General features: G+C 36.5%; 1 protein-coding gene across 1 annotated transcript in view; it reads right to left on the reverse strand.

Moving 5' to 3' along the window:
• Window positions 1-19,689, reverse strand: part of ARHGAP10 (Rho GTPase activating protein 10) — a 154,170-nt gene that overhangs the window by 76,437 nt on the left and 58,044 nt on the right. The window contains exons 5-11 of the mRNA XM_030006584.2: window positions 17,404-17,505; window positions 14,084-14,194; window positions 11,872-11,976; window positions 7,757-7,886; window positions 5,961-6,067; window positions 4,186-4,280; window positions 212-293 (exon numbers count right to left, since the gene is read on the reverse strand). Coding sequence (XP_029862444.1) covers window positions 212-293; window positions 4,186-4,280; window positions 5,961-6,067; window positions 7,757-7,886; window positions 11,872-11,976; window positions 14,084-14,194; window positions 17,404-17,505 — 732 coding nt within the window. The remainder of the gene's footprint in view (window positions 1-211; window positions 294-4,185; window positions 4,281-5,960; window positions 6,068-7,756; window positions 7,887-11,871; window positions 11,977-14,083; window positions 14,195-17,403; window positions 17,506-19,689) is intronic.

Consider the following 19,689-nt stretch of genomic DNA (forward strand, 5'->3'; position numbering starts at 1 on the left):
TATCAGCATTAGCAGTTATCTACACTGAGCTTTAATGAGTTACTCATGTCTCCTGAGTTTTATTTCAGTGTTATTCTTTCTTCATTGAATCTATCATTCTGCAAACTACATAATCCCAGTTTGTTAAAGTATAAAATGGGATCGGGAAGCAGGGGGTGAGAGAATTTCTCTATAAATGAATATAAATGAATATTAAGAAAATGATGCTTACAGCTTCTTTTCCATCCAAGGCTTCCATCCACAGCTTCCTGTCTTCCTCAGAAAACGCCTGCATGGTCACAGGAACTCCAGGCCTGCAAATGTACCAATCACACAGAGTAACTGCATTCACCAGCAACTAAAAAAGTCTTGTCAAATTCTACTTCCAACTACAAGCAAAAGCCCATTGTCCTAAAAGTCAGGGTTGGGTTTTTTGCTTAATTACTGAACACTGCTCATCTTTAAAGTACAAAGTATAGAACTGATACACACAGTAGAAAATAGGGAGGATAGGGAGGAAAAGGAAAGAGAATGTAATCTGCAAACTATTTATTTGAAATAGATCATTGTTGATAGCTTGTTGTTTCCAACACTTGCTGGGAGTCACTGAGTTTTCCAAATTCTAAATAAACTTGCTCTTTCATTGCTGTGCTGTTACGTAAGAAATGGGTTTTGTCAACTTATTCGATGTGCAGTCTTCAGCTTTAGAGCAGCTACAACGATCATAGTTTTCCAGTAAATATCTTATAAAAAAATAATCAAGTCAATGCAGTATCTCATTACAAAACGCCATTATTACAACCTTCCTAAAAAGCAAGGATGGACAACTGTGGGATGTAGGGATTAGTGAACAGAGATTAACATAAATCTACTTTTGTGTTTATATAATAGGAAACTAGAAAGAGTAATTGTGTGGTTCAGCATAATTTACAAAGCAAGAAGAGTTAAAAGCAGAACAGGTTATTTGGGTAATTACTTTTCTGCCAATTAAAAAAAAAAATCATTATATTCAGCCTGCCAATCCATTTGGCAAATTTGTAAATCTCATTATATAGAGATGGATAGAAACAGAAAACTAATTCATAACATTCTCTCTCTTTTGTATTAAATCTATCTTCAAGTAGCAAAATAGCTGTAGGGGAAAACGTTATCTAAAATCAACAGCACAAATCCCACTTTAAGTAAAACTGTAACCGTCTACACACCATGTTCATATTTTTACAACTAGAGACATTTCTAGTTCATTTTCACCTTGCCATAAATTTTATCAAACCACACAATTTAATTGCAGCGTAAAACTCTATAGGTACAAATACCTCCTGCTCAAAATCTGTTTTCAGACAACATGTGAGGACAAGGCATGCACACACCCTCTAGCAAACCAATCTAAACTCAGGAGACCCTGCTATAACTTTGCAAAATGGCAGCAATCAAGCAAGTCATTCTCTTCTGATTAAAGCGAGGGGACTATTAAGCCATAAAAATGGAATCTCTTACTATTCTCAGTGATAGACATTGAGCTCTTAAGAGTGCATGAGGGAAGCCTTGCCTTAATTTCTGTAATTAATAACCTTTATGAGTAAAACAAGCTAATACTGGTATTAGTAATAACAGTAAGCAAAGCAGCTTCTCAAGCCATATCAGCTTTTTTCAATGCAAAGAGGTCTGCTAGTAGCACAGAGCTGCAACCATCATAAACACACAAACTTAATCACTCAGTAGAAAAAAAATACCCTAAGTAATTAGCTAAATTAACTTAAAAAAACACCCACATGCTGATTTGTTTTTTTTTCTTGTCTACTTTCTTTTACTAGTTAAAACTAAAACGAAACGAGTTACTTTTATGCAGGGCAAACTTCCCTTCTTTTCGAAAAAATTATAACTGTCAAGGTACCAAAGAGTATCACCTAGAGGTAATACATCAAACTCAGTATATGCTGCATGAAATATTATTTATTTGTCTCCAAATTAAAGTCAAAAGAGACAAAACCCTCCCTCCTCCTTGTCCTGTATTGGTAAAATTAAAATCTAAGTAGCATTTCAGAAGGATAACGCTCTTTATCAATATAAAGTCTTTTTACTACCTCAAAAGACTTCTGCTGTCCCCTTAAGATTTAAATTTCTCTACATTTACCACTAGTCACCTCCAACTAAACATGATGGAGTACTAGAAACAGGAAAGAATATCACTGTCCAGAAATCTAGGCAGGATCCTAGCACCCTCAGAGCTGTAAGTAGTATCAGAATTTAAAGAAAAAAGAATCATCTCAGCTTTCTTTTTAAAAGAAAAATCTGTAAATATTCAGCTAGCTCCAAACTATGGTAAAGTCGCATGCAGGGCTGAACATTTGCTATTAAAAAGTCCTTCCTAAAATTTTACAATCTTGCCTCCTTCCACAGCACAGGAACAAAGAAAATCCCATGGCCAGCCATCAATCTGTATGTTATTTTTTAACTTGGACGAGCCAAGGGATAAGTGTGCCCTGAACTGATACCAAGGAAACAAGCTAATGGCCTGCAGCACAGAATAATCTCCATGGGAACATCTCACTACTACACACATATATTATTAAAAGAAAAATGTCTGATATCAAGGTCACAGTGGACCAGTTGTGTCTATTATATCTGGACAGAAAGATGGATTAGATTTTTCCCTCTTTTACCAGAGAAGAGAATGAAAAAATTTTTTGCAGGACCAAGGAAACACTGCTCTCCATCCATCTCTGCTCAAACTCCAGATACCCTATTGAGCAGAGAGGACACACAGAGGGGGGGTAGACTGACATTTCTCACAGTACTTTCTCAACAACTTTATCAGACTCAGTTTGATATCTGTTATTCATACCGACCAATACACTGACCCAAGTGGGCCTGATGTCAAGAGTTTATATCTTTACTCCCTTTCCTACTGTTGGGACACAGTGTTAGAATAGTTAAAACACATCCTCCTCAAATCAAAAATGCAAGTTCAAACCATGCTGTAGACTTGTGACAAATGCCACCTGAGCTGTAAATTAGTATCTTGTCATCTGCCATGCGAGCTGGAATTTTTCAGATGCAGTGGTAGTTTTGCACTCCTTTACCCATTGCTTGCTACAGAAACGGGCATGCCTCAGGCGGGCCAGTCTGACTGGCCACACAAGCTAGGCATAGCCTCTGACCTAAGACTGTGCACGTGCACATGATCCTTATCACAGACATATTTGCAGACCACTAGCAATCATAGGACAGAGAGGCCTGACAGCATTGGCCACACTGCATTTAAAGTAAAAGGCACTGAATCCGATCAGAGAAAAACAAAAGCCTCTAAAACTTGAACACTTACTACATGATAAATTAGAATGTAATTAATTGGTATAAGTAAGAAGCAAATGTATTGGTTAAAAATAGCTCAGAAGGGGTGGATGCAAAAACTCAGCAACAGTCCACTAACTTACATCAAGCATTTAACACTAGATGTGATCCTGCTCTGCACACATACAATCTGAACCAAAAGAACGCGGCATTACCACAGCCATATTTATTTGCAGTACGTATTAAGCTGGATTCCCTCACCTTCATAAATGAAGGAAGACTACAACACTGAGAAAAAGCAGTATTTGTCACATTTTAAGATCCTTTTAGCAAAACAAATAAGCAATTCTTCTCTTTTGAAATAAAGCAACAAAATGGTGGTGTTTCAAAAAAGCAGTGGCATCAATGTTCAAGATGCACTGGATGATTAACACCAGCCACAAAAAGTCTCAAAATCCTAATGATCTTATTTTCAATCTGAGAATCCAGCATAAATGCTCCGCAACATATCATTTTGGAAAGCAGATTTGTGATACGATATGGCCATGACTGTATGATTTATTACTGTGATTGTAGTCTCTCACTATAGCTATATGTACTTCAATTTAAGCCAGGTTTCTTCACTACAATAACCACAATTCATAATAGTTTCTCTAACTTTTTCTATGTTTTTCTTTTATGTGAGTTCAGACAATGTCTGCATTTCAGGTTAGCTCCTCCCTGCTTCTGCTACACACCACTGAGGTAAAATCCAGTGAGCCATGGCAGTGCTTGCCTGCTCCTCCAGTGACTATTTCACATTGGCAGTCTGAACGAGCATTGAAAAAATAAGAGGAAAATACAACAGTAATATTACAGTAATGTTAACTAGTACTTAGAAAGAGTCCTTTCTAGTGTGTTTCATGAGCTTACCTGTCTGAAGCTTCTAAGTCAAAACAGAATCGCCTGTCAATAGTATCTATATTTCTTTTGGTACAATACGTAAGGACAAAGAGTTCCTCATCGCCCTGTGAAAAGAAAGTTTTTATATGCTTGACCCAGTAATTGAGCGCTTCAGTAAGCCCGCTATACAAACCAAGAAAGGTAAATTTACATTAAAATAATGGCAAAAGCTATACTGAAAACTGACACTTGAGGAAGAATTTGCTCATGGTTGCCATACAGGTCTCTGCACAATAGCACATAAATTCCATGGTCATTTACAGGACATAAATGCAAAAATATTGAGTCTATTTTAGCTGGTACTTTACAGCATGACACAGTACCACAGTAATTTAAACTAACAAAAATATTTTGCTATAAAGATTTTGCACACATCACAATATAAGCATACTAAGTGTGACAGACTTCTCCCATTTTGTCAGACACAGCAATTTCTGTAGTAAAGGCTATTGCTACAGTAACTAGAACAAAGTAAGTGTTCTTTACTATCTGTAATCTGTCTTACAGAACCAGTCCTTTCTTCAAGGCCAACCACCACTAGGATCATATTTTACCCTTAAGTATTCAGAAATCAAATAAACTCGTCTGTGAATGCTGCATGAGTTGTACCAGATTTAATCAGGATTAACTGTACATTTTAATTATTTGTTGTCTTATTCAACATCTCCAGACACAGGAGGTTGTCACTGAAGGAGTAATTGCATTGTGGGTTTCAAAATGGGAGATCTTTTAATACAGCAGAAATGGCTTCATAAGTGTTTTAGAATGCCGAATGCTTACACACATACTATATTAACTAAAATGGCTTATTACAATTAGAGTAAATCAGGATAAAAAATTCATAGAAGTACTGAAATGATTAAGGGAGCCAAATGCCACTAATTTTCACTGTGGCAGGTTTTCAAGAGCTTTTGAAAGATTCTTCCAAATTCAATATATTTGTAAATATACACAGCCCTCAAAATGATGAAAGGCATCTCCCCTCTGCTCAAACTAATGAGATATAATACTGTGATAAAATTCCAACAACGTGATTTTCTAACCAAATTTGAAGATAAGGCAGGGTGCTGCATTTACAGGAATATTGACTCAAGTATTATTTTCCAGCTTCAGATATCCTTTTTCCTTGCAACAAAATGCATTTCATCCATATTAATGAATTCATTTAATGAGTCATCTCTGAAGGTGCTGAGTGCCCTCAATTCCCCGCTATTTCAAAAGAAATTAAAGCCATTTAAAGATCAACAGAGTCTTGGGTCTTGAATATTTCAGATGCTATCCAAGATATCCAAAATTACATTCAGTTGTCAGTACAAATTATATTCCTATTAAAATCCTCTTTTATAGTCCCTCTTCTAGTACTCACATCTCTGAAAGAAAAACCTGACTGGAGCACGGTAAGAAAGACATTTTTAACTCTATTATATTTTCCTGATTTATACTTGAACAAGTTAAATGCCTCATGGATAAACCAGATTCTAAATGGTGAAACACTGCATGTTATCTGTACCATGTTCCCTGGTCTTCTAAAAGGAAGCAACTGAAAAGTTTGCAGAATTCTTATCTATTAATTCATCTGTTACTTTAGGTTAATGTCCTTAAATGGCAGCCTGAATTGCATGAAGAAAGAAGAAAAAAAGAGGCAAGGAGGTAGAGAAGGAAAAGTACTTGACACATCTTATCTGACACATCCTCTGATCTTGATACAGGACAAGTATAAGAGTAGAATATAAAAATATACTTACAACTTTCCCTCCTGATCTGTGTTCAAATGGGATCATGGTGAACTTCTTTGTCTCTTTCCTATACATGCAATAGTGCTTCACCCAACTGGAACCAAAGGGAGCAGGCCCTACATAAAATGGAAGCATTAAATAGTATGTACTTTTTCCAGTTTGTGTTTTCGTCTCCTGCTTTCCAAAATGATACTTAAGAGTCCTACTTAATTCCTAATAAGGCAGTATTTAAAACAAAGTTATGAAGAACATTATACGAAGTAATGCAAACGTTAACCAGTACTTACTGTTCTAAAAACTGATATATGTAGTATTTCACATTTATCCTTAATGACAAATTGAAAGAATTGTTAACGTATCTTTGTCTCCCTACTACAGACAGAATAATTCTTCCCTATGAAATAAATATCCCTTGGAAACTTTATTTAAGCAGAACATGGAAACCCAGTTTTACACTTGGTAACTTGAAGCTAAGTAATGCCAGATTAAGGCACCTGTGTTGCAAGCTCTAAATTACCTACTGTTTAAGGTCTGATCATATTTTCTGACACCAAAAATCACTCTTAACTATTCATCAGTGCACACCCTACATAGAATACGCTTACTTCAGAGCCCAGCCTACTGCACACAGTATTATTGAGATTTGCACCATAACATTAACTGTTAAAACTTGGATTCTGACCCTCTCTATGTCCTCACTTCTATTAATTTACTGGTTTTTAAAAAAGGTCTGCAAACAAATCTTCTCTTTTGAAGGACTCTGCCCCAGAGTATCAGGGAAGGCCTTCACGAGCAGCTCAAACTGACAGAGGATTTCACTGCTCCTAACCTGGAAGGTCTCACTGCCCTGCTCCTCTCCAACTCCACTTCAAGCACACCCACCTCTTCTGAATCCTTTCAGCTGATTCTAAAGCTCATGATGACCAAGACCAGTGAACCGATGCCACAGAACACCAATTTTTCTTATTTTTTACTGCTAGTTCTCTTAAAACTTATTTCTGAACACTGTAATACCAATGTTTCCATCTAGAATGTTGTACAGTCTTCAATTTGTGGAACATTTTACAGAAGTCTTTACTTAAACAGTAATCAATTAAATGCCATAAAAGTAAAATCTCTCATCAGAATAAGCAAACAAACTTTCTATAAGGGCACACATCTAAAAATATGATTTATGCAAAATGTTTTAAAAAAAAAAAAAAAGAATTACTTTGTGGTCATTCCTTGAGCAGTAAGAGCTCTGCATCTTATTTGGCTTTTTCACTACAGTGAGAAGGATTTATAATTGTTCAAAGTATTGACAGGATATGATTTGTGTGACATGCACCTCACAGGAAGATTTTCAACACTAGCTACCTAGCATATAGTCTGCTTTATTTGACCCTATGATCAGAATTAGGTCATGAAAGCATACCACTGAACCAGGGAAATGACAGTCAATTTCATCATACCAAACTAGCCCAATTTTTAGAGGCTAATTTGACAACTCATGTTGTTGTCTGACAACAAATGTTTGACACTTCTAGGGGAGGTCATTAGTAAGGGATTAAAAATAACATGAATTACATGCTTTGGTCAAATAAAACTTCCCTGAGTTCAGTCACCTTTGCTAAGAACTGTCACACTTTCAGCATCATGCTCTCTTTATAAGCCACGGTAACAAGGCCATTAGAGACTTTAAACATTTACTCAGATGACTCTGTTTATTAAACTGCAAATTCTTTGCATCTTCATGTTACCTCTATAAATAAGACTTGCCTGTATGCACAATATGGCCACTACAGGAATATAAAAATACACCTTACTTTTTTCCTGTACATAGAGATAGCCTTCCATCGTGAAGTGATTTGCTCTTTTATGTTCCTGAGGATTTCTTCTGATCTTGTTCATGAGCTCCTCTACCTCTGACCTTGTTCCTTCAAAACGATTTCGTGTCTAAAACAAGATGGCAAAAACCCATTAGTAGAGAGAGTGGAAGAAAGACTTACTCTTCCTGGCAGATAGGCATTATAATAATTTATAAAATGAGAGAAAGATTCAGGCCATTTTAGGACAGTCAGTGCACAATTTCCATACACGTTCACTCTTCAAGTCTTCTGATATTCTTCAACACTGAAGTGTGGTTTAGATATTAGCTGTTGTAACTGTGTAAAGCACACAAAGATTGCCAGAGTAGATTTCTAAAGCAACGTGTTCACCTGTTCAGAAAGAAGTGAAATACTGAGTGCAAAATTACTTTGGATTTGAATATTCAAGTCTCCTTAAAGAAATATTACTACAGAAGTTGGCTTAATTCACAAGATTCTTACTAGTTGTCAGGAAGGAAAAGATTTTCTGTGGTTATTGAGAAAAAAGTGACAGGAAGGTCACCAACAATATATACATGTTGAGACTATACACATGCCAAATGTTTTGATCACACACAAGCAGAAGCATGAAAAAAAAAAAAAAAAAAAACAAACAAAAAACCCACACCACCAAAAAAAACCCCAAAACAACCAAACCAAAAACAACCCCAAAGTCCAGTTGATTATTATTCCTGAATGTCACTCATTCCAGTTCGCAAGCAGCCACAGGAGAAATATTTATTAGAATATTACCAAAACCAATCAGAAAGTAACCACACCATCCACAAATTATACAATAGGACTACACAAAATAAAAGAGCAGCTCACACCTGACACAAGAAACACTTCAGTTTGGTCTGAAAAACACTGGCAATTGGTCAATGAGTAAATAACAAAACCAAAACAATCAAAGTAATACCTAGTTTTCTCCACATACACACTTGCCAAATCGCACAAACTGAAAACATACATTTAAATTCCAAGCTGGTATTTTTCCCAGTCGGTACATGTGTTTTGAGGAATGCACATACTTCCAGATGCATGCTTATGTGTCTTGCTGCTTTTTGACAGCACCTTTATTTTTCTGAAAATGGGTAAGCTTCTGAAAAATGCTGCCTCACCTATTTTATTTTTTTCCCCAGTACAAGCATACAGTCGCATACACTGACAAAAATATCATGAATACAAACAAGTATCCATTCTTGTACATAGACAGTTAACACTATGCTCCTGACTGACCATGTACATGCAAATTCCAGATTTATGCTTGGAAGCAGTTTATTCATAGGCATAAACACAGCCCATGCAAGCTGGTCAGAGCAGCCACCTATACCTGTATGTTTTATAGAGGAAAGCTGAAGATATTCTTTAGGTGATGACTAAGAACAACTGCTACCTTACCTCCAGGCAAAACAACTGCCCTGAACCCTCCCCATATCCATCATCTCAATTTCAGGTCACATCTGCTTGCAAAATTTGGAGTTAGACCCTGCACATAAACTCATTTCCAAGGCTCCAAACAATTTTCTAAGCTCCTTTTCATAATTACCCAGAAGAGCTGCATTAAAAAAATATACCCTGTACTCAGCACAAAGGCAAAACAATTGATAGTGACTGCTCATACCTACACCTTCCTATCTGAGCACTGATCACTCTGAGGTTAGATGCTTTAAATGATCCTGCCAGGATCTTTGTCTTGACTGTGCAGTGATCACAAATCGAGTGTGTGAAATGCACCCTGGGAATGGTGGGATGGAGCACCACGGGCTTCAAAAACCTCAAGAAAATTTCTATCTCCCTTTGTGCTGTGATAAAGTTAAGCTTCACCAGGGGTCAACCACAGTCACTGCACCAGTGTCGCTACGCCTCCTCTTCCCAGGGAAGACCAGGTTTGCTTGCAGGGCAGGAGAGCATGATCAAAGCTACAAGGATCCTTGTATGGGGTTGGGCACAGAACTGAGATAACAAGAGAAAAGTCCTGGGAGTGCGGGGGAATCTAGTTGGAGATGCAGGATTTCTACAAGAGATTAAGACTGTTTGAAGAATCAGCTTACTGGAGCTTGGGGTACAAGGCTGGGATTTTTATTTTTTTTCTTTTTCATTCTGGCAGGGAATGAGGGGAAGGCAGGGTCTGGGGCAGGGTGTGGAGAAGAAATCCACAGCATAATTCTCAAAGCAAAGACAACCCGAATGAAAAGGAAGGCAATTACTACAGCTATGCTGGCAACTCTCAAATCACTCTCCCTATCCAGCTAGGCAATCTGTACTGAATCTTGTACCCTTCAATTACTAACATGTCAATCCAGTGGTCTGCCAGCAGCTCAGCTGTACCACAGCCAGGCCCTAGCTCATTTTTCTTTTGGGATGTTTTGTTAATCTTCAACATAGTGGAGAATGTCATGTCCTCTCATGATCTTTCCAGATGCTTCCTTCTATTCTCCTCTTACCTCAGATCGCTGTTAAGCCTTGCCTCCTTTCTCTCTACAGCTTTTTGAAATCCAGGTCATTCTTTCTGTCTATTCATAAAACTTGAGCTGCAATGCTCAATCTCTTTTAGATTTCCTGGGGCACACTATAATACCATTCAGTCAATTGAAAATGCAGCTGTTGAGATTAGTTTGCTTTCTTATTGCTCATCACTTCTTCAGACCACTTCACTGGCTCTTTTCCATCTGTAGTCTGAAATTCCGCTCTTCAAAACTGTATCGTAGCTTCCCTCTCACATTTCATTTCCTGCTCATCTTGCATCAGCTCCCCTCTATCCACTGCGGCTCCATGCTGCTCCTCATTCTGTTAAGCTAAGCATACTGAAGAAACAAGTCTGTCCTGAAAGTTCCTCCAGAAGCACTGACTTCTGCCATGGAAGTCTGCTTATGAAGTTACCACTGCTCAGTTCCCCTACCCAAACCAAACAACAGCTCAAGAGGAAACTTGAGACTTAAACATATGGGAAGAAAATTAAAGGAATGGTATCATAACACACGAATCATGTCACTGTGTATTACAGCTACCTTAATCCTCTCTTCCGCCTTTCCATCTCCCTGCTACTGCCTGCTATTTAAGCCATTTCTAAAAATAGATTGCAGCCTCTGAGAAGTAGTTTCTGTGTCTTAATTCCAGATGCCCTTAGAGGTCAACAAAACAGATGCACCATCATGAATTGCTTGTTGGCAGTAAGGTACGTGGTTTGTTCCCCACCAACAGGCCTCTGGCACATCCAAGTTCCTCTGAGCAAGTTTTGTTCTTCAACAAATCTCAAGGAAGCAAATAGATCATCTGACTAGTGACTCTGTCAGTCTCATTGCTTCATCCTGTCACATTGCTTGCTGCTCTCCCAGTTCTAAGCAGATCATACTGGGCAATTTGGTGGGAGGGTACACTAACTAGTGGTCGGCCCCAGTTAGCCTGCCGTTCAAGGAACACATTATTTTGTCAAATATGCCATGGGTGTTAACACCAGGTCTCCTTATACAGTTCTGCACCCCAAACCAACAGGGATGTTCTTGCCTAAAAGGGCTGCTTCAAGACAAATGGAAACTCCAAGTCTTTCTGCTGGCAGAGATGAAAAAAAAAAAAAAAAAAAAAACAACACCAACTAAAAAAACAACAAAAAAACACCTGATAAACCCAGCTGGTTTTCTTTCCTTTTCTTATTTATGGATAATATAGCCCTATCAAGCAATGACCCTCAGACACAACCACCAAATACTCGATTTCAAACACATCTAAAACACTGAGAACCTGTCTTAACAGACTTCATTCATTTTTAAACTCTCTCATTACAATCCTTGTGTTACATCTCTATAAAAAAATGGAAAAAGGAGTGGGGGCCCTTTACTTGGTGTTTGTTTTTTAGAGGAGTATTAGAAATTAAGAATTCACTGGAATTAGCAACGATTGGTTCAGTGATGTGGTTGGTTAGCCAGGAGATGGCACTACATCCCCAAAGTTCACAAGGCAATGCACCAACACCGAGGAAAGGATTGGCAATACAGATACTGTATATAAAGTAACTTAAGTGTGCAATTTCACTCAAAAAATTAGACAAGGCATAGATATCAATCTCAACTTACATTTTGTATATTTATCTGCAGGGCCATCTTGTAATGATTGAAGTCTTTAGCAAGTTCATATCCCTGATGATAGAAAGTGAACAAACCCTGAAAAAATGATAGCACCTGAAATAGAAACAAAAGACTTGTCAGAATGAAAAACTCCATTTACCCGAATATGATTGCTGCATGTAGCCTTTTTCAGAAAGATCAGAAATGACAAAATTATTATTTTTAAATAAATTTCCACTAATGCCTACAATTTATTAATAACTATTTAGATCCAAATGAGCAGCTATGTGTATAGACATTTTTGGGTGGTCCTGTCTCTGGAATTTCACAACTGATCTCTACTTTAAATTTGACTGTAGGCAATATACATTGTCTATCTCCTAAACTTTCCTATGTAATGGTTTTCCTACACTTCCTCTGATACCAATGATGTCTGGAATAAATATTTGCGCAGAAGGAGGTAATGAGCATTCTGTCTTTTAGTCACCATTTCCCTTGTCATTCCCCTCCCTGCTAATGACCACGTTGAGATGACTGTCATAACAGAGCTAACTGGTTTGTTCAAAGATGAAAGCTTTCCCTCCAGTAACTCTACCGATCACTGCTTTTTGTATGCAGATCTGACCCTCTATCAGAACCAACAAATGATCCACGTTGCATTTTCTGACTTCAGAGTTTCAGTTTAAAAGAATGAACAAGTTATACTATATTGGAAACGGGACAAGGTGCAGTACTGCCTACCTCTCCTGTTTGGTTCAGGTTGTTGGAAAGAAGCGAGTTACACAGGAAAGAACAACTCTCTTTATTAAAAAGAGAACAAACCGAAGAATGTATTTAATAGTCTGAAGTTATATGCAAATAAATCATTTTCAAAAATGCAAAACCCACATAAATTTAAAGTATTATGAAGGGGAAAGGGAATAAGAATTTGGTACTAAATAATATCAGTTTACTACCCTAGTGTAAACTTCAAATACAAATTGAGCAACATAAAGTTCAGCCCCATCCAGAGGGAGCTTCCAGGAAAGAGAAAGGGACGTGTTTCAAAAACATAATTTGAAGATTCATTACTCTAGTCTGGCTCTGAGGAAACTTCAAATAGTTTGAAACACAAGAACTGAATCCAGAACAATTTAGGATTTAAAAAAAAATTAAAAACTAGAAAATTATTTAAAAAAAACACAAACAAAAAAAATCCCAACACATCAACAACAAAAAAAGTCCCACACAACCATTTTCCCATTCCTTGAACAATGCTAATGTATTTAAAGCAATTTATTCCCACTTAAGGATTTTAGCAATTTTTTCATACAGGAATAAGCTATATTAAAATATACAGCTCTCATTAACTCCATAATGACCAACGACTTTGATCAGGGTCATTTGGGACTTTATTTCATTTTTACATTAAAATAATTTTATCAGAATAAAAGGACCGACTTGGCCCAAAAAACACAGGCTTCAGAGCATGAGTGAATGGAAGTCACTTCTACAATCCATCCTCCCTTTATCTCAGTATTATACTTACTGTTCTCTTGTTGTTTCATAAAGTTGCATTTATACTACAAAGCTAATGCACATTTCAGAAATTTTTAGAACAAGCTCTTCGCAGAGATTTAATTAAGTCTGGTCAGTACATGTATGATTTTCACCGAAATTCACTGGAACCTCTTGATTTCTGCACAGATTCAATTGCAATTGAAATAAAACATATTAGACTTTTTTTTTTTTTTATGAGCTTTTAGCCAGCAGCACCCTCTTAATTAATTTATATCTGCACTTATTCACTAACAGGCCTCTATGTGCAACCTTCATATTGAAAACAAAATTCCTTACGTTACTCAGGAATAACCTTTCAGTGGTTAAAAAAAAAAAACCAAACAAATGCAAAAAGTCTGACCCCAACATCATCTTCTTGAATCCTCTATTCTAACTCACACCATACATTGAGGTTTCTCCAGTACAAGGTTTCACACATTTTCTGAAAACCAACATCAATGGATCCAAATCAACTGTAATTACTGAGGTAAGCTTTAAGATGCCTGGTTAAGTGTATCTCTACAAGGAATTTGCACAGATATAACAAGAGTACTTTAAATTCTGTTAAGTCACACAACTGCATACGTTTTCCCAGAAAACAGAGCTCCTTGGCTTTTGTCCAATTGCATTCCTTCTCCATCCCTTATGAATGACAGGGTAGGCTGAATTCACCGGTACTTACAGGTTCCACACACTCAAATTTCTTCCGCTCCTGTATCTCTTGCAACTTGCATACGTACTCCAGTGACAGCTCATAGAAATGTTTTCTATTCTGCTCCACTTGGTTATCTGCCTGCACACAGAAGATACAGCTAATGAAGTTTCAAAGACATTTTGCAGACAACTTCAAAATGACACATGCATAGCATACAAGTGGCAAGCGATAAGATAATTTTCTCCAGACTGGGATTTGTTCCTTTACAACACAGCTCATCCATTTACTTTTAAATGGCAGCAGTAATTAATTCCCTTTTACTAGATAACATATGTTCATCTGAATCACGAGGCTAAATTTTTAGAAACATTCCAATAACACTTCGAGCTTCTTTTCTATGGAATCAAAGGCAAATACATAAGAGCAGGTATGTGTGCACTGCTTTAATAGCGTTGAAAAGGTGCCTGCCCAGAGAGAGGGGGCTAGCAGCATCTTCCATTAGAAAAGGGGGAAATCATCTCTCCAGTCAAAGTAAGGAAGAAAATATTACTGTTGAAAACCACATTGCTGATACTGTAAGCTTTACTCTCTAAACCAAATAACTGCTGTAAATAGCCAGAATGCTATTGTACCCATCCCACCCCTGTGCTCACTGTGATTGGCAAGAAAAGCAATAAAAAAAAGTTTACTCATTTGTAAGACACTTCACAAGTTTCCACAGAGCATCAAATATTTAAAAATGCAACCTTATTAGCTGCAGCTGATTTTTAGCTCAGCTTTGCTGAAATGCCAACACATATTCATAGTCAACAGTTTTATTTCAGCTGCCATTCATCTGAGGATAAACATTTAACTTTCTAGCATATATGTATTATTTCATTAAGTTATCATTTAAGGTACATATGCCCTCATTGTACTATAAAACTTCAAGAACTGGGTAACAGAAACCTTTATTAAAATACACTAAAGAAAGGCTACAAAGGGATACTCTAAGTGATTAACACTTAGTCTTTGACCATGTGTTAATATCAAATGCTTCTACACTAATTACAAAAGGCAGTAGAGAAAGGGTTATGTGAAAGGACCAGACTTTCTATCACACACTCTCTCTTAAATACTGCAACTATACCCTTCAGGCAGAACAGTGACTGCTATGCTTTAAGAGGATAAGTCAAATTAGCTTTAAGACAGTTTTGCCTTAAGACGTGCTTTGCTTTGCTGCTGTGTGCTAGAAAACTGTCAGTGGTTAAAGGGGCATAACAACAAATGCCATTAAAACAATAAAGCACTGACATGCACATCAGTAAGAAAACCGTGTTTCAAAAAGCCAAGCCATTTCAATGCATCCTACAAACCATGCAACATAGGAATTGTCTGAGTTGTCAGCAAAGCTTCTAATGATATATATACACAGGTACTGAAGGGTAGCCACAGAAAAAGACCATCAAGTGGGTCTACTAGGACATCTGGCTAATCGATAGTAAGACTGCACTATATACACCAAAGCCTCATGTAAGCCTGTTTCTATGTCTCTCTGTTTTTTGGTTGTTTATTGTTTTGGTTGTCTGCCTGCCACCTCGCCCCCCCGCCAAGAATGCAATACCCAACACAGCCATTTTCTAATTTTTCTCAATTCCCCTGTAAATAAATTCACATCTCTTGTCAGTTTTTTGAGGCATGAGCCTCCCCGTGCACCCAGCAAGTTTGCTTCCTGTTGCGTTGTACTTTGTGTACTGCTGAAGAAATACAGAAATAAGACACACACCATGCGCCTCAGTGAATTTTCAGGAATATCCCTCCACTAAGAGAGTCAAAGGGTCAAAGGCTATGTTAATGTAAGACACACTCCACAACATGGCATGTTTTTCATCAAATTTTTGTCAAATTTATACCTGCATCCTTTATTTACTCCAGTCAGGAGCTGACACAACTAGCCATGTATAATACCAAATTAGGAAGCTCCCATGTAATTATATATACCTATTCTCTAAGCTTGTACAAGAAAGTTTTTCCTATTTAGCACTCTGACAACATACTGCAAGTCCTTTTTTTTTTTTTAATTGCTTATACATTTATACTCCAAAATTAAATGCACAAATGAAAGAGCCTGACTGAAGAATTTCAGAATTTTTGTTCATTAAACTTTGAAGGACATTTAAAACAAAACTATTTGCTCATTCTAGTCTTCACACATGCTTTAAAACTTCAGACTGCATTTGATATAGCCTTTTGCAGGCATTTTGTATTTTTCCCTTAAGGTTAGGTCTCACTTCAGACGTTGAAATATGGTTCTTGATATCATCAAGAGATCATAATTAACACTTTTTCATTTTTTCTGCATCGAGTTCTTTGGGAGCTGATCAGTTTGATATAAGTATAGGTCCTGACACATGAGCAATTCCCATTAACTTCACCGGGACAACTCAACTCCCCAAAAGACCCTTGTTTATGCATATGCAGGCCTATGTCGCAAATACAGTGAACTCAAGAACAATTAAGGTTCTTAATTTCCTAGCTAACTTGCCAGTTACATTAACCATTTTTAATGAAAAATGGCATAGATTATTTGGGGTGGGGTAGAGGGCAGGGAGAAGAGTTATCTCTGAGGAAAACATTAAGTGTTTAATGATACAAGGTATTAATAGACTAAGCATTAACAAATCTGACATAATTACATTTCTCTGGAAAAAAAAAAAAAAAAAATCCTTCTGCCTACAGCAAGTGCCTGCAACATTTCTCTGCAGTCTTCTCATGTACTATTTGCTGTTGCTCCAGAAATAAAAGCTATTACAAATAAGGATGATGACAATAAACCCACAGGGACAGAAAGAATGCCAGGCAAAACAGATCTGGTTTTAAGTTATAAATTGTCAACAAACTTTTTTGTAGCATTACTTGAAAAACAACAGATCTTCAAAACATGAGAAGGAAAAAAAAAAAAGGCACAAAAACACTTCCTTCAAGAATACAAGTCCTGCTGTACTTTGCATTAAGCTTTAATACAGGACACTTAGTCAATACATACAATGCAATGCAAATTACATATATGGTAAAGCCTCATAAGAAATGCAGAGTTTTTCACGATATACTTGCACTTTGCTATTCCCTCAACTATATAAAAAACCTAACATGATGTTCAGTACTTCATACACACACCAAGTAAAGCCCTCGATTCAGAAAACGGTAGGGGTACACCACTAAGTGCAGCAAATACTGATTTTCTCACCAACCTTTCCAGTTGACACAAATTTTTCTTTACTACTATGAATGCTTTTTTTGCATTTGCATAACATATATTTACTTAACTCAAAAGCCTTTAGCTTGCATAAAAAGAGAGGCAACAATACCTCTTGTAATTGTAGCTCTTTCTTCTTAGCTGATAAATTCAAATGCTTTTCTAACAAACTGTAGTTCTTCTCTGTCTCTTTATCAAACTTCTTTTTTTCCTCCTAGACACAGAAAAAAAGTAACATTCATTTATATATAAAAATGTAAGAAAAGCCTCCTTCTTTCTTCTTTTAAAATTCTACTTAATCAGAAACAAAGAAAAACAAACTATCATAGCTCCAAAAACTAAGGAAAAGTATGTTTCCAACTCATTTTTAAAATTAGTTTAAAGGCTAACTTGAAATTAAATCCCATTGCACCATTATGGTGAAGTTCATCATATGAATGTTTACATCTTCCAAGTAAAAAAAAAACAACCAACCAAACAAAAAAAACCTCTTCTTTTTTTATTGCATTTTTCATTATTTTCAGGGGTCATCCACATCATCTTGTTTTCGAATAGAGGACTTCAAGGGAAATTTCAGTGTCACTGAAAAAAAGAACTTTCTATAATTGACAGGGGAAAAGTTCCCACAGTTCAAAACCCAAAACGAACACACAGCTCCATATTCCACACGATTTCTTGATTTTAAAGCCACATGAAGACCTCTGTGCTCAATTCCTGCTTCTACCAGGCTGTTGTTGCGCCCGTGGAAAAAAAGACTTTTTAAAATAAAGAAAAATCTCATAAAACATAAAATCATGCTAGCAAAAGAGAAACTCTCACAGACACATATGAATATCATTTACATGTGCAAATCCATTTCTCTGACCACCAAAGGCAATGTATTGGAAGAGGGATAGCCATTAAATGTTTCTAGGAAATCTGAGTTCTTGGATCTAATTTAGTAGAAGACACTGCAAAACAACCCTTTTGTTTCTTCAGTTCTAGTTTCCTAACTGTGTGTGTTAAGACAGAAATAAGTATTGATTAAATCAACCAACCAGTTTTGAAGCTATTTTTAGTATAACTAATTGCAGTTGAAAATAATCTAAAATAAGTAAAATCAAGTATTTAATTATGTATTCAAGAACGGACAGATTTACTCATCAGAAAGATACCAGTTCAATTAAAATTATTTTTCCATCATCTGTCAATTTGGAATTTCATTTAAATGTATTCTACCTAACATACTGATTAGACTCTACAGATATACTTGCTCAGGTTTTTTTCTCTTAACCTTTCCTTTTTAATACTATATTACATATAGAATTCTAAGTGATACACGATTTTATTCTCTGAATGACTGCATTCTCACGGTGGCATTCTATTAAAGAAGGGATCTAAGCTGTTTAGGATTGCTTCTCAGCAAGAACTTCCACCAAAAATGCTGGTTTTTTCTCCATTATGAGTCTAAGAACTTCCTTTAAAAAGGCAGCCACAATACCAACTGAGAAACATTAAGATATGCATATGGTATTAGTGTGATTAGAGATAACATATTAGCATATGGGAAATCAGGAAGAAAGCAGGGAGGGGGGCGGGGCATGGAATCTTTGTATTAGCAAAATTTCCATTGATCTGGTCAACATTTGAGTGCTGCCTGAAAAAAAGAGTGCTGTTGATTTCTAAATAGGCAAAGCCAGACACTTTACACATGTAGTTTGTGATTAGAAAGGCAACAACTTTTACTAAGGGATAATTCAATAAGGGTCTCAGCTTCCAGCACTATGGAGCTAAACTTTTTTTCTTCTTTATCTTCTTAAGCCTAACTCAGACCATTTCATCAGCAGGGGATGTAAGATACAGGAAAATCTGAGGCAGCAGATTCAACTTTTATTTTGTAATGGTAAGAATCTAAATTTTTCGTAATGCAAATACTACACAATGTTCCAGATATATTTCACTACTAGATGCCATAACTTGGTTTTCAGAGCTAAGCAATATTATATTTCCAGTGTCAGTATTTTGATTATCTTGAATAAATATGCAATTAAGAATATTCAAAGAGTTAAATATTTTTAGAGGATTTTTATTTAAATATTAGACAATTATGCAAGACTGTTCAATTTAAGGTCACTGAGAATCCTGTCCAAAAAAAATGGCTAAATCACAAATAAGAGCTTCAACTTCACAGAAACAGTATGCAGGGACACAAGGGAAGAAATATCCATCCAAACAAAACGCAAGATGGAGACTGTGTGAATGTAACTTGTCATGTTAGAAACATCAGGGACCGAATTCTGACTAAGAAAAGAGTGAAGATCATGAGATAATTTAAAGTATTAGGAGTTCTCACCCCCAAAACAGCAATGTTCTTTAACACCAAAAATACTGTCCAAATAATCCATGCATTACAGCTGCT

This window comes from Aquila chrysaetos, chromosome 1, assembly GCF_900496995.4.
Source record: "Aquila chrysaetos chrysaetos chromosome 1, bAquChr1.4, whole genome shotgun sequence".
Lineage (NCBI taxonomy): Eukaryota > Metazoa > Chordata > Aves > Accipitriformes > Accipitridae > Aquila > Aquila chrysaetos.